The following is a 15,824-nucleotide window of genomic DNA, read 5'->3' on the forward strand; positions in this document are numbered from 1 at the left end:
AACCACTACCCACCGCTTACAAGGCAGACGCGCTACCCTCAAAGCTGACAGAACTAGGCTGGCTTTTTTCTCGTTCGTTTCTGTATTTGGGTCCAATCATGTTCCATTTCCCCCTATTATAGACTAATAATAAATTAATATCACCAAGTGTTGTGCCTTTTTCTCGGTTCCCTTATTAATCAGACGGCACAAAAGCGTTGTGCTGTGTATCAGTCAACATAAAATGGTGGGGTGCACATCATTTCAAGATATACACCATGTTTTATACCTTTCTGTTAACAGACACAGCGGCCGAAGTGAGGGGAAGACAAAATCACGAACCAGGAGGAGAGAGGGAAAAAGAGAAACTTCGTCAAAAAAGGAGAAAAGGGGAGAGAGAGGAAAGTAGGATAAAAGGAAAGCGGTGAAGAGGGAGGAAGAAGAAGGATTAGGAGTAGAAGGAAAAGAAAAAGAAGGGGAAGAAGAAGAAGAAGAAGAAGAAGAGGAGGAAGAAAAAGGAGAAGAAGAAGAAGAAGAAGAAGAAGAAGAAGAAGAAGAAGAAGAAGAAGAAGAAGAAGAAGAAGAAGAAAAAAAAAAACTTCATCAAGGAGGAGAGCAGAGGAGAAATCCCAATACAAGGAAAACGCGCGGTAAAGAAAAGAGAGGGGAAGGTAGATCACGATCAAAGGCGGTCGAGGGGAACAAAGGAGAACAGGGGAAAGAGGAAAAAAGGAAAGCGGTGAAGAGGGAGGAGAAAGAGGAAGATTAAGAGGAAGAAGAAGAAAAAGGAAAAGAAGGGGAAGAAGAAGAGGAGGAAGAAAAAGGAGGAGAAAAAAAAACTTCATCAAGGAGGAGAACAGAGGAGAAATCCCAATACAAGGAAAACGCGCGGTAAAGAAAAGAGAGGGGAAGGTAGATCACGATCAAAGGCGGTCGAGGGGAACAACCAGCGGAAGAGGGGGACAACAAGCGACGAAAGGGGAAGGGGAAACGCCATCACCATGGAAAAGCAACCGAGGGGAAGCCAGCATCGGAATGGCACTGCGCTGTTCAAGACCGTCTCCCTGTTTGTGTCGCGAGGGCGCCGCATTTCTGACCGTCGTGAAGCGAGCGATCCGAAGCAGAAGAAGAAGAAAGCTGGCGGTGGTGCCAGTATGGACGGTGAGGGCAGAGTGGCAGTGTCCAGCATGGCAACAGCGCTGGCGAATTCCAACAAGGCCAACGTTAAGATGATCGAATCGTTGAGAAAACAATCGCATTTCAACAGGTGGGTGACGGATTTTAGCTAAATCAGCTTTTTTTTTGCAAAATTCCCTATTATATTTATTTTTAAGGTAAAGATAAGGAATCTTAAAAATAATGCTTGAGACCTGAGGCAATTACTCACTTTTAAGTAACTTACTGCATCTTTTCTTGAGACACAGACGGTATAGGATTTAGTACACTCCTGACTACGTAGGTACATGCATTTTTTTTACTGTGGACCTATTTTTTCAGTAATATAAAACTTAACACCCCCAGAAATTTAAGATTTGCTAGAGGGATCTGTAACTGCCAAGGTCTTATCGTCCCGAGAAGAGAGAAGGAACATGGGATAGGAGAAAGCCAGCCGTTCCTAGAACGAATCTTATCCCTTCAGGATAAAATCCGCCCCGGGCGGAAATCGAACCCTCGACCTATCACTTACAGACGCGCTACCAACCAAGCTAACTAGGCTAGTGCGACCTTGTTTGAGGTGCAGGAATAAACGGTATTCATCTCATTAATCTTTTTTTGTTTTTTTTTTTTTTTTTTTTTTTTTTTTTTTTTTAAAGATGAGTGTTTCCCCCCCGTTTTTTTTTCGTAGCGATGAAACAACTGCTACATTGGACGCTTGTGGCCTGTGTCGTAGCATGCCCATCCCGTAGTATGCCTCTCATCAGATGGGCGAGAAGAGACACAATACTTCCCATTTAGGTGCTGGGTCAACACGAGAACACCAGAAAGTAACCCGTTGACATATTTGCAATCGAAAAACGAGTACAAATTCAAGTTCACTTCAAGTTGTGTGTAATTTAGCTAGAGTATTACTTATCACATTGCTTTCATTTAGTAAAATATTAAAGTTTCTTTTCATTTTATTTTTTTATCATCGTTTGATACACCCATGTCATACACAATTAGGTACATAATTATGTAGCAGTATAGGTGTCAATATCAATTTAATTTTCCATTAGTTTTGACATGATAAAAAATATCAGCTAAAGTTCAATTTTACCTTGAACTTGCCAATTCTCGTTTCGAAATGATTTTCGAAACTAGATATTTTTCTTGCTGTCTTGTCTCACGTGGTTACTACCATTGTAGGTAGGTATTATTAGCGCGGTAAAATATTATGTAGGTAGGTAGTATAGGTATGAAGGACCAAGGTAATAGACTCCTATTACGTTTTAGGCAAAGATTTTTTGATACCTATTTAGTAAATAGGTATTTCGTGATAAAAAAAAAAAAAAAAAAAAAAAAAAAGGGGCGGGGGGGGGGGGGGGGGGGGGGGGGGGGAGGAAAAAAAAAAAAAAAAAAAAAAAATGGCACGTGATCGGTAGGTATTGGGCGGGAGAGCAGGAAGAGAAAAAACATTTTGACACGAAACCAATCAAAATTTGAGCAATTTTCTAACTTTCGGTGCCTTAAATATTATGTAGGCATGACAAAGGTAAATGTTTTGTTACCTATAGTTATCGAGAGTCGTTGTACGTAAACAAGTAATAAAAATACATTAGTTTCCTTCTTATAGGATATAAAAGATAAGGCAAGTAAAAAAGAGGGAAAAAATCTAAACCGAAAAGGTCACATTACAGGAGAACCAAACTTTCGTAGTACCTTAATAGTATCACTATCTACCGTAGTGCATTAAGTATCAAGATATTTAAATTTCGAATTGCATGTAATAAAGCAATAACAATAAAATACGTAAACCTACGATGCAATTTATGCATCTGATATCCTGGCCCACGAAATGAACCTCATTTTGAGTGACATTGAGTGCAGTTTTTAAATTTCAAAGTCCCATTTTCGTGTGCAATTTAGTCTATGAGCAAAGTTTAAACATTAACCAATGCATACTGTCTACCTATACGGTATTAGACTTTCGGAAAGTACCTATCTACCCATAATAAAAAAGTTTCTAATGAATGTCTTTAAAACATGAAAACTTGGGAAACTCATGGAAAAAAAATTTCGTCTCTTTTAAAACCTCGTGCAAGTTTGTCTTCTTCGATGTCCATGTCTTGGGATTATGCCGAAATATATTTAATCGAAATTAATATAGGAGAGAAAATTTCTGTAATGAAACTCTGTAAGAACCTAGTTCTTTATACCCAACGAAAAAGCTACTAAAGCTCGCCCGGATCTTCGAGCTCAGTCAGGAATCTGCTTGACTCCGAATACACAAAAAGCCCACTCTGAGACTTACACTCGTATTTATGAACAAGAATGATCGTTCTTAGATCAGTCTCAAGTCAAAATGAAATATATTTAATCGAAATTAATATACATAGGAGAAAAAATTTCTGTAATGAAACTCTTTAAGTAAGAACCTAGTTCTTTATACCCAACAAAAAAGCTACTAAAGCTCGCCCGGATCTTCGAGCTCAGTCAGGAATCTGCTTGGCTCCGAATACACAAAAAGCCCACTCTGAGACTTACACTCGTATTTATGAACAAGAATGATCGTTCTTAGATCAGTCTCAAGTCAAAATTGACCAATCAAATGCCTTGAGATTATGCTTAGCACGAACTTAAGAGCCAGCATTTTGTTCATAAATAGGGGTGTTAGGTGTAGGGGCAAACATCCTTAAGGTCGGGTTAAGCTAAAACGAATCTAGTATTTCTGTGATTGTCATATAACAGGGATGTTCAACTTTCGCCTAGCTGGGTCGCATGTCGTTCGCGGCCACTGAGAGCGCCCCAGAGTTTCCTGAAAATTTTCTTTTTCAGTAGGTATGTATATATCTACCTAATATGAGTATGAAGAGGCATCTGGTAAAGTAGTATAGAGGTATTTACCCTCATTTTTCTTCCACTAAAAACAAAACAAACTTTTATCATGTCTGCAATTACTGCAGTACAACCTAATTTCTTCCTTTTTTCGCTATTTGCCATAATCTTTATTTTTGTTTAAGTATTATTATGTTTGTCTGGTATAATGCAGATAGGCCCCTATAGATATTTTAACTTCTTCCATTAGATGTTTCAACTTCTTCCACTTTCCTTCAGGCAAGAAGTGGAGACCCTCTGCAAGATATTCAAGAAGCTGCTGAACTCCTCTAGTAATGCTGGAGTTCCCATCAGTACTTCTACTCCAGTAGTTGTACAGGTGTCAGGATTACCTCCCAGTAATGTTACAGAGGTGAGTAATGACTGGTTTACACCGGCCAGTGGGCAGTTTAGCAACTTCCCTTGTATAAAGACCACTGGCGTGGCATCCAGTAACATTCCCGTCGAGTTAGTCGAGCAGAATCGATTGGATTTATAGTTCGACAAAAGTGCCTGAGAGGCTGTGGGCACCCCATATTCCAAGAACAGAACCAGAAAAACTTTGACTCTGCCGAAAATCGAATTCGGGACCTCCGCTCCGGTTTGCTTGAGGTGTGTCTAAGCATAGTCGACCGGCCTTCGATCGACGAGGAGGAACCATGTTATCGACGCAGTGTGGACAGTTCAGTCGACATCGCTCGATGTTGATCGACGGCCGTTCGACTATGTGTTGCCACACTTTTAGAGCGTAGAGATACAAAGGTTTCTCACCGTTCTCATTTCAGGGTCTAGATCGTGTGGTGTTCCGAGAACTCCTCCACAACACCTTCGACTTGGTCACCGAAGAGATCCTCATGGAGCGAATCTTCTGCGCTTTCGACCGCCTCTGCGATGGTGTCATTCATTTGGACGAGTGGGTGCTTGGTCTGTCCTGTTTCCTTAGGGGCACGAATGAAGAGCTCATCAAATTTACGTTCCTTATTTACGATTTGAACAACGACGGGTTCATTACGCGGGAGGAGATGTTTCAACTGCTCAGGTATAGCAGAAATCAGTCTTACAACAGGCTAGATTTGAATGTTGGAACACTGTGTGTAGTGCAGGGACCAGTTTGTTATGACTTGTGACACTCAACAGTAATTTAGTAGAGTCTACCTACAGTGATTTGGTAGAGTTGTTGTTGTTGTTGTTGTTGTAGCAGCAGGGGCCTCCTCAATATGCATCCCCAGTTCCGTCAGTCTCTTCAGTGAGAGACAGATTTTTCAGAGTCTACAGTAATTTGGAAGAATCAACATTCATGGTGACAGTGCAGTATCGGAGCACGGAAGAGTGTCTTCTGACCAACACTCAGAGTCTCAAGACCTGACAACTTACTTACCTTCCTAACTAAAAACTACACTGTATTTTATTCCATCAATTTCATTCAATCATAAAGATCCTTTGCTCCACAGGAATATTCAGCTACATCATCAAATCATCGTCTTTGACATTCCTTGCTCCACAGGAACAGTCTCATCAGTCATCCGCAAGACGAGGACCCAGACGAAGGTGTGCGGGATCTGGTGGAGTTGGCACTCCGCAAAATGGACTACGACAAAGATGGCAAGATTTCCTTCCAGGATTTCCAGCAGTCTGTGACGGACGAGCCTCTCCTTCTGGAAGCGTTTGGTCAGTGTCTTCCTTCGGACGCTGCGAGGCAGAGCTTCCTGTCGACGCTGCAAGCTTGCTAGACACTGGCGTCAAGAACATCCTGTTGCAGCGTCCACACTAAGGTCGAATGTCATCAAATGAAATTGGTCCACACTATAGTCCTTTTTTCCCTTGATTCCACCAAAAACCTGTGATCTTACCTTCTTATGTGGGATTTAGGCGATGTCGATCGACAGTGTGGAACCGGTTTAAACCGCCCGGGTCTTTAGGCCGGTCACATATACGCTCCGACCATTCAGTCTGTCAGACCGCAACAAACGGACGATCTGACGGACATAGACAGGCGGAGCGTAAGTGCCCGGGGTTTTAGCTTTTATGTTTCGTCGTTTCTGATAAGTGATAAGTAAAGGAGTATGGGTTTGGCTTCACAAGGTAGATTCTCCGGTGCATTGTGGTGATGATAGTTTTGTCCTGATAATAGTACATAAATAGATAGATATTTATCTATTATATTTTAGTATCCATCTACTGATCTAGTCTCTAGTCATATCGTCGGCCTGGAAACAAAAGATCTTTTTTTCACAATGTTTTTAGAAGCCACAAAAAGGCTGAATCTTTTACGAATTGCTGACTTAATAGCGAGTTTTTGCAACCAAACGATTTAACGTTATTTGACAAAAACTCGTTTCTGCGCATGTATAAATACAAGTTTTCGTCAAATAACGTTAAAGAGTTCAGTTAACGGGACGCTGATTTTGGTTGCAAAAACTCGCTATTAACTGATTTAACGCCAACGTTATGGAGGAGAAAATCGAGAAATAGGGTCTTTCAACTGTATCAAAACATTCAAGATCCTCAGAAAATCGTAATCAGAATCTTTAGTTCCCGGTCCGACGATATTCATTCTACTGAGTTGATGTTTAGTCTTCCAAAGCATGAACTTTACACTAGATGAATACATTGAGAAATCAGCCTGTGCAGGTTTGTTTACCATTTTGTTATGTTTTTATATCTCGTTATAAAACTTGAGGAGCTTAATGGAGCAGTTGCAGTTGGGTAAAAATTATGAATAAAAGGTCGATTCCTACGTAAAAAGTTGTGAAAAATCCAAATCAAAAGTCAAAACTCCGAAAAAGTGACTTTAAAAGGTCGAAAATTCAATTTTTAATTGCCGTTCTAATTAAAAAGTTCTAACGCCAGCGTTATGGGGGAGAAAATCGAGAAATAGGGTCTTTCAACTGTATCAAAACATTCAAGATCCTCAGAAAATCGTAATCAGAATCTTTAGTTCCCGGTCCGACGATATTCATTCTACTGAGTTGATGTTTAGTCTTCCAAAGCATGAACTTTACACTAGATGAATACATTGAGAAATCAGCCTGTGCAGGTTTGTTTACCATTTTGTTATGTTTTTATATCTCGTTATAAAACTTGAGGAGCTTAATGGAGCAGTTGCAGTTGGGTAAAAATTATGAATAAAAGGTCGATTCCTACGTAAAAAGTTGTGAAAAATCCAAATCAAAAGTCAAAACTCCGAAAAAGTGACTTTAAAAGGTCGAAAATTCAATTTTTAATTGCCGTTCTAATTAAAAAGTTCAAAGAGTTGTGACGTCAGACTTAACGTCAAAATGCGCAGAAACGCTTACGCACAAACAAACGAAGCGGGAGTCGTGAATTATGACGTCATCGCCTACGGGAGCATATGCCGTGACGTCAAACTTTACGATTTACCGGTATTATTTAAATCGATTTATCTCGGTATCTAGAAGTCGTAGAAGAAAAAGAAAAATTCCGTTGGTCCTCATTTTTCCTGCTCTATGACTTTGAAACATCACACAAGTAAGCGCAACTGATCTATTCAGTAATCATACGAAATTTCTCTTTAGACTAGTTTGGACTGGCAGTGTGTGTGGTAGGGGGCCATTGTCCAAACAACTATTGAGAAATTTCGTATGATGACTGAATTGAAAGTCACATATTAATCGAATACAACTATATTCACCCATACGACTTTCATGTTTATTTACAAATACAAAATATGTACCGTATCCGTGTGTATGTCCAATTGTACAGAAAACCTCCCTATGTATATGAAATCACCCTCATTATTCTATTTTTTGAATACATGAATTATATATTCCCAAATCGAATATGAAACATTTGTCTCTATTTATTTCACTTTTAGAGAGATTCGAACCTGTAATTTTTCATGACTATTTGCGTGATGAGTGTGCTGCATTAGCTGGCCTCGCCTATAATGGTGTGACTATTGAACCAGTTGTTCGTGAGGCTGGTCCTAATGGAGGTGCTTTGATAACTGATATCAAAGTCAATGTTATTTGGGAATCTGGAAAGGCTACGTTTTTTGATAATCGCGTAATCAACGCTGACGCTCCTTCCTACGAATCCCAAGAGTGGACAACTACTTCTAAAGCTCATGCCACGGAGAAACATACTAAATATGACAGGGCGGTTGAAGATATTCGGGGCTCTTTTTCTCCACTTATTTGTTCGGTTGATGGTGCGTTACATCTTGAGTTCACATCCTTCCTGAAAAGAATAGCCTCAACACTAAGTGTAAAATGGAATAAGTGCATCAGCCAGTTATCAGGGTGGATAAAAACTAAGGTCCAAATAGCGATTATACGGGCAGTGTCCCTGAGGCTGCGAGGGACCCGGTACAAGGCCAGAAGTTCGAACTTGGAAGATGGAGCAGGGGTTCCCTAGTGTGATGTTTTCTGGAAATGTTTTTTTTTTTTTATGAAAAATAAAATCCCTTTCCTTTTTTACTCTCACAGATAAAAGGACAGACGAGTTGATATATTTCGACCATTACTATGGCCATCATCAGAACAACTAAATAAAAAATTACAAAAATTTGAAAATTCGCGCTAAGACGACACAATCGCGTCTTGGGATTATGCCGAAATATATTTAATCGAAATTAATATAGGAGAGAAAATTTCTGTAATGAAACTCTGTAAGAACCTAGTTCTTTATACCCAACGAAAAAGCTACTAAAGCTCGCCCGGATCTTCGAGCTCAGTCAGGAATCTGCTTGACTCCGAATACACAAAAAGCCCACTCTGAGACTTACACTCGTATTTATGAACAAGAATGATCGTTCTTAGATCAGTCTCAAGTCAAAATTGACCAATCAAATGCCTTGAGATTATGCTTAGCACGAACTTAAGAGCCAGCATTTTGTTCATAAATAGGGGTGTTAGGTGTAGGGGCAAACATCCTTAAGGTCGGGTTAAGCTAAAACGAATCTAGTATTTCTGTGATTGTCATAGAACAGGGATGTTCAACTTTCACCTAGCTGGGTCGCATGTCGTTCGCGGCCACTGAGAGCGCCCCAGAGTTTCCTGAAAATTTTCTTTTTCGGTATGTACCTATATCTGCCTAATATGAGTATGAAGAGGCATCTAGTAAGGTAGTAGAGGTATTTACCCTCATTTTTCTTCCACTAAAAACAAAACAAACTCTTATCATGTCTGCAATTACTGCAGTACAATCTAATTTCTTCCTGTTTTCGCTATTTGCCGTATTATTATGTTTGTCTAGTATAATGTAGATAGGCCCCTATAGATATTCTAACTTCTTCCATTAGATGTTTCAACTTCTTCCACTTTCCTTCAGGCAAGAAGTGGAGACCCTCTGCAAGATATTCAAGAAGCTGCTGATTACTACTTTGAAACTCTTCAGCAAAGTTGTATTTTACTCGATTTTATTTCGTCTTCATGTTCTTGACTCATCTGATCTCCAACAGATCTCGTATTGAGGTAGTTCTTGCACGATACTTGGATAGTATCCACTGGATTCTGGTCCACTTTACCTACTAACCTGTAACCGGGGGCAGTGTGTGTGTCAAATACACGGGTTTACTACGGATGGGCTAGAGTCGCTAGAGATCGTATTGTGAACTGACCATTGCAATATAGACTATCTAAAGAACTAGCAGTATAGACTATCCCCCCAAAAAATACCACTTCGTGGCATAAAAAAGACCCCGCCAAGTCGTTCCTCCCAAAATAAATCAAGTGCCACAAAAAATACATAACCATGTCATTTGAGACCAGTTGCTGGTATGTTAGTGTCTCAAAATTAAACTTGTCTGGCCGGTGCTAGCAGTCTATGCTGGTAGTATAAACTTCTAATCTATGTATTTGTCTTAAAATTACCCCAACCCACCCTATAAAGGTATAGGTACCTGTTTTTGCAAATCCATATAAATATGTATATACACTCGGAAAATGTACCTGATGGGATAAAGAATTCGCCCTCAGAATGTGAATTCTATAATATTTATGTTGTAGCAGTGTAGCATGTAGCTGTAGCTAGATAAATACTAGGTAGTTGGGTAGTGCGTACCAATACTTACCTATTAAGGTCTTATAATTCATAGAGAAGGTACCTGTATTATATCCAGTACCTATCTAAACCTAATGAATGATGACTGGTATTTAGATGTAGATATTATCTTCCAATGCTACATGGAGGTGAAATAGATAATTATGAAACTTGTACATTAAGCTTCAAGTAGGTTGTACAAATGTACAGTAATACAACATACATACCTGATTGAAATTTGAAAAGTATAATTTTCCAAGGATGAGATAATTTTTCTAATCACTATAATAGTCATGTAATGATCGGATGAATAATGCAATAGCTGTAGCCTCTGTACTTCTGTAGAGATACCTATAACTATAAAGTAGTTCGTATAGGTGACGATTTCTTGCGAGAAAAATTGAGTAAGTCAGCCTATTATACTTATGTAGTTATCTTGGATTTCATTCCCGCCTGAACCTTATCCCATCGATTACGAATTTTATCCTGAAGAGAAAAGGTTGTTTCTTGGGGCCATCCTAGTTAGCTCGGACGGTAGTGCGTCTACCGTGTAAGCTCTAGGTCGCGGGTTCGATTCTCATGAAGATATGGCGAACTTTATCTTAAACAAATAAGGTTGTTTCGTCTTATCGTCCTTCCTTGGGGATTTATCTAGAGTTCCCTCTAAAAGTTATTACTTTGCCGAAAAACCTCTACTGTGGCGCTCTTTTCATAAAAACTTTGCTCATTTCTTACAAATCAATATTACTAATTTACGATCCCTGTTTTGTGCCAAGTGTTCCGTGTTACCCTATGTTCCCCCATCAGAATCATTATAATGCCAAACGTACAGAGTGGATAACTGATCGCTGCCATCAATAGAACATAATGTTCTGCATAGATTGTGCATATAAATCAAGATAAAATATTATTAAAAACAAGATAGTATAGGGTGGGTTGGGGTAATTTTGGGACATGTGCAATTTTTGAGACACTAATACATTTATTGGTCTCAAATAACATGCATTGGACTACAAAAGCAGTAGGTACATCTGCAGTCCATACATACCCATGTCATTTGAGACCAGTTGTTGGTATGTTAGTGTCTCAAAATTAAACTTGTCTGGCTGGTTCTAGCAGTCTATGCTGGTAGTATAAACTTCTAATCTATTTGTCTTAAAATTACCCCAACCCACCCTATAAAGGTATACCTATTTTTGCAAATCCATATAAATATGTATATACCTATACACTCGGAAAATGTACCTGATGGGATAAAGAATTCGCCCTCAGAATGTGAATTCTATAATGTTTATGTTGATATGTAGCTAGATAAATACCAGGTAGTTGGGTAGTGCGTACCAATACTTACCTATTAAGTTCTTATAACTCATAGAGAAGGTACCTGTATTATATCCAGTACCTATCTAAACCTAATAAATGATGACTGGTATTTAGATGTAGATATTATCTTCCATACCTAACAGAGGAGGTATAAAACTAGGTAGGTATGTACCTAGATACCTATCTGAACCTATAATAGAGAGGGAACGCCAAGTATTTTTTCTACAGCAAGAATTCACTAGGAAGAGACTTCAGCATAATTATCTTGGCACTCACGATTACTTTATAGTTAGAAACCAAGATATAAGAACAATAAAATTACAAGATAGGTCAGGTATAATATGCAAGAACTTAATAAATTATTTCATTAATTTTCTACTTATTTCTATTACAAATGGTCAATTGGAGTTCCATTCAACGATTTCAACGTGAGTTACATGGGGGTTTATTTTTAAAATCATGCCATTTTGTTTTAAATTGCATAAATGGTGGTATTATTTTTAGATTTTTACAGCCAGGTCTGCGATCTCATATTAAACCATGGTCAAGCGAGCTTAACATCAGTGTTCTTTATGATCACTTGATCATTAACCGGTAAGTAACAGGTGTTATGTAGGTAGTAGGTTTTTTTTAAGAGGTTTGATAGAGGGAACTGTAACTGCTTAAGTCTTATCGTATGCCGTGACGTCAAAGTTCACGATATACCGGTATTTTTTAAATTGATTTATCTCGGGATCTAGAAGTCGTAGAAGAAAAAGAAAAATTCCGTTGGTCCTCATTTTTCCTGCTCTATGACTTTGAAACATCACCCAAGCGCGACTATCTATAACACATGTACCAAGTTTTTGCTGAAAAAATCTTCACTGCATGCTATGTAGGGTTTCCAGACGTCCGGGTTTTCCCGGACATGTCCGGGTTTTTACATGTTTGTCCGGCGTCCGGGGGGATTTTTGAAAATTTTAGGTACTCTAGGTAGGTATGTACCTAGATACCTATCTGAACCTATAATAGAGAGGGAACGCCAAGTATTTTTTCTACAGCAAGAATTATAAGGCAAGAATTCATTCACTAGGAAGAGACATCAGCATAATTATCTTGGCACTCACGATTACTTTATAGTTAGAAACCAAGATATAAGAACAATAAAATTACAAGATAGGTCAGGTAGATCCAGATAACATGACCCTTACAATTCCCTCCTCTGACAACCAACTAACTTACTTGGACAAAACAACCAACATCCGGTACTTAGGAGTATTAAATTTATTGATCACCACCTCAAATGGACAGTACACACTCAAACTTTGACTAAGAAAATGCGCTACCTCATGCATATATTCAACAACCTGAGGAGAGTTTGTAGTAATAAAATTCTTAGAATGATATACCACTCTTTTGCTCAATCTCTCCTACAGTATTGCATAATTATGTGCATGGGGTGGTGCATATGACAATACTTTGAACCCACTAAGACGGACACAGAACATACTACTTAGAATTATTTTAAAGAAAGACAGACTGTTTCATACCAACACACTATAGTCAGCTCCCATGGCGTAGTGGTCACTGCGCTCGCCTTGCACGCGGGAGACCCGGGTTCGATTCCCGGCGGGGTCAAGAAATTGAATATGCAAGAACTTAATTTTTTCATTAATTTTCTACTTATTTCTATTACAAATGGTCAATTGGAGTTCCAGTCAACGTGAGTTACATGGGGGTTTATTTTTAAAATCATGCCATTTTGAATCAAGGATGCAAAATGGTGGTATTATTTTTAGATTTTTACAGCCAGGTCTGCGATCTCATATTAAACCATGGTCAAGCGAGCTTAACATCAGTGTTCTTCCGGGCGGTTTAAACCGGTTCCACACTGTCGATCGACATCGCCTAAATCCCACATAAGAAGGTAAGATCACAGGTTTTTGGTGGAATCAAGGGAAAAAAGGACTATAGTGTGGACCAATTTCATTTGATGACATTCGACCTTAGTGTGGACGATGCAGTAGGATGTTCTTGACGCCAGTGTCTAGCAAGCTTGCAGCGTCGACAGGAAGCTCTGCCTCGCAGCGTCCGAAGGAAGACACTGACCAAACGCTTCCAGAAGGAGAGGCTCGTCCGTCACAGACTGCTGGAAATCCTGGAAGGAAATCTTGCCATCTTTGTCGTAGTCCATTTTGCGGAGTGCCAACTCCACCAGATCCCGCACACCTTCGTCTGGGTCCTCGTCTTGCGGATGACTGATGAGACTGTTCCTGTGGAGCAAGGAATGTCAAAGACGATGATTTGATGATGAAGCTGAATATTCCTGTGGAGCAAAGGATCTTTATGATTGGTTGAAATTGATGGAATAAAAATACACTGTAGTTTTTAGTTAGGAAGGTAAGTAAGTTGTCAGGTCTTAAGACTCTGAGTGTTGGTCAGAAGACACTCTTCCGTGCGTTGAAATTGATGGAATAAAATACACTGTAGTTTTTAGTTAGGAAGGTAAGTAAGTTGTCAGGTCTTAAGACTCTGAGTGTTGGTCAGAAGACACTCTTCCGTGCTTTTACATAGGGATAGTTGTATCGATATCGTTGGAATACATAAATATTTACATAGGGATACATAAATAAATACATAAGGTTAGGTATACGTAGATTTATTACCTTAGCATATAGGTAGGTTCATAGTTCATATAGGTAGCAGATACCTACGTAGATGACCATCTTTATGGAATGAATCATACCTAGATAGGTACCTACCTAATATACATAGATACCTACAATCTGCCTAGGTACCAAATTGTTGTTTTTTATGATTAAGAATTTTATTTTCTGATGATGCCGGAATATTCTAGATTTTTTATGTACATGTACAAGTACATAGGTAACATGTACATGTACATAGGTATTATGTACATGTACATAGGTACCTACCTACCTATTTAAGGCATCGAATGGTAAAATGTAAAAATACAAGAATATATTTTTGATCTCAGAAGAACGTAATACGCTCAGTAATTCCTACCTACCTATTTAGGTATTGAATGGTAAAATGTAAAAATACAAGAATATTTTTGATCTCAGAAGAACGTAGTCCAGCCTAGTTAGCTTAGTCTTAGTTGGTAGTGCGTCTGCCTTGTAAGCGCTAGGCCGCGGGTTCGATTCCCGCCCGGGGCGGATTTTAGGAATGATAGTGTTAGGTAGTACACAACAAGATCATTCATAAATGATCAACTTTTTGTGTGTTATTGGGTTTAGTATAGGGTTAGGAAACATATAAAAAGGACTTCTTAATTATTTGAGCAAAATTAAGAAAACAAGGGAACGTTTCTGTCCCATGTTAAAAAAAAAAAAATCCCTCAACCTTTTGAAAAATAAACAAAAAAGACCCAGTACGCAAATCGGACATCTTTTTTTTCATTTAGTACGCAGTTCGTTCTCGGAACGGCTGGCTTTCCTCCTATCCTATCTTACTTCTCTCTTCGATTTCGGGACGATAAGACCATAGCATCAGTTACAGTTCCCTCTGTCAAATGGTCGAATCTCTTTAAAAAAAAAGAAGAACGTAGTACGCTCAGTAAAATCCTTAGCTCTGACGTCTTTACCAATCTGGTGGGAAAACGAATGAGAATTAGAGTTATGTAGGTACCTATTAGGTATATCTTAGCATATTATACCCACAGTAGATACCTAGGTACCTATACCTATGTACCTACCTACCCAGGTACATAAGGGAACGTTTCTGTCCCATGTTAAAAAAAAAAAATCCCTCAACCTTTTGAAAAATAAACAAAAAAGACCCAGTACGCAAATCGGACATCTTTTTTTTCATTTTAGTACGCAACTAGAAGGTTAAAATTGAAATAGTACGCAAGTAACCTACAGCTTTCATAATCATTCAGGGGTATATAACTACATATTTACAGCCATATTTATGCATATATTTACACAACTGTGGTTTTTAGTTGCAGCTTTTACAATGGCAGGCTTGGACGAGTCATGTCTACCTTTTGAAAAATGTACAAAACATTTCGTTTTTTAACAGATTTATTTAGAGTTCCCTCTGTTCCCTCTAAAAGTTGTTACTTTGCCGAAAAACCTCTACTGTGGCGTGGCGCTCTTTTCATAAAAACTTTGTTCATTTCTTACAAATCAATATTACTAATTTACGATCTTTAATTCTGTGCCAAGTGTTCCGTGTTGCCCTATGTTCCCTCATCAAGATCATTATAATTCCAAACAGCCAGAGTGGATAGCAGCTGATCGCTGCCAGCAATAGAACATAATGTTCTGCATTGATTGTGCATATAAATCAAGATAAAATATTATTAAAAACAAGATAGTATAGGGTCGGTTGGGGTAATTTTGGGACATGTGCAATTTTTGAGACACTAATACATTTATTGGTCTCAAATAACATGCATTGGACTACAGAAGCAGTTGATTTGGATTTTTCACAACTTTTTACGTAGGAATCGACCTTTTATTCATAATTTTTACCCAACTGCAACTGCTCCATTCATA

General features: G+C 38.7%; 1 protein-coding gene across 1 annotated transcript; it reads left to right on the forward strand.

Annotated features, from left to right (window-relative positions):
* The first annotated feature begins 867 nt into the window (after positions 1-867).
* Positions 868-6,694, forward strand: LOC103509145 (EF-hand calcium-binding domain-containing protein 1). Its single transcript, XM_008473736.3, has 4 exons — positions 868-1,246; positions 4,234-4,366; positions 4,779-5,032; positions 5,498-6,694. The coding sequence occupies exons 1-4, from the start codon at positions 981-983 to the stop codon at positions 5,721-5,723; spliced, it is 879 nt and encodes a 292-aa protein (XP_008471958.3). The 5' UTR covers positions 868-980; the 3' UTR covers positions 5,724-6,694.
* The last annotated feature ends 9,130 nt before the right edge of the window (positions 6,695-15,824 follow it).

The sequence above is a fragment of the Diaphorina citri genome, unplaced genomic scaffold, assembly GCF_000475195.1.
Source record: "Diaphorina citri unplaced genomic scaffold, Diaci psyllid genome assembly version 1.1 scaffold470, whole genome shotgun sequence".
In the NCBI taxonomy this organism is placed as follows: Eukaryota; Metazoa; Arthropoda; class Insecta; order Hemiptera; family Psyllidae; genus Diaphorina; species Diaphorina citri.

What these genes read in the sequence shown, in the direction of transcription:
- LOC103509145 (XM_008473736.3), top strand. Translation starts at nt 981, where the DNA reads ATGGAAAAGCAACCGAGGGGAAGCCAGCATCGGAATGGCACTGCGCTG. An exon ending in CTCCCAGTAATGTTACAGAG is followed by an intron (nt 4,367 to 4,778) that starts GTGAGTAATGAC and finishes TTCTCATTTCAG; the next exon opens with GGTCTAGATCGTGTGGTGTT. An exon ending in GAGATGTTTCAACTGCTCAG is followed by an intron (nt 5,033 to 5,497) that starts GTATAGCAGAAA and finishes CTTGCTCCACAG; the next exon opens with GAACAGTCTCATCAGTCATC.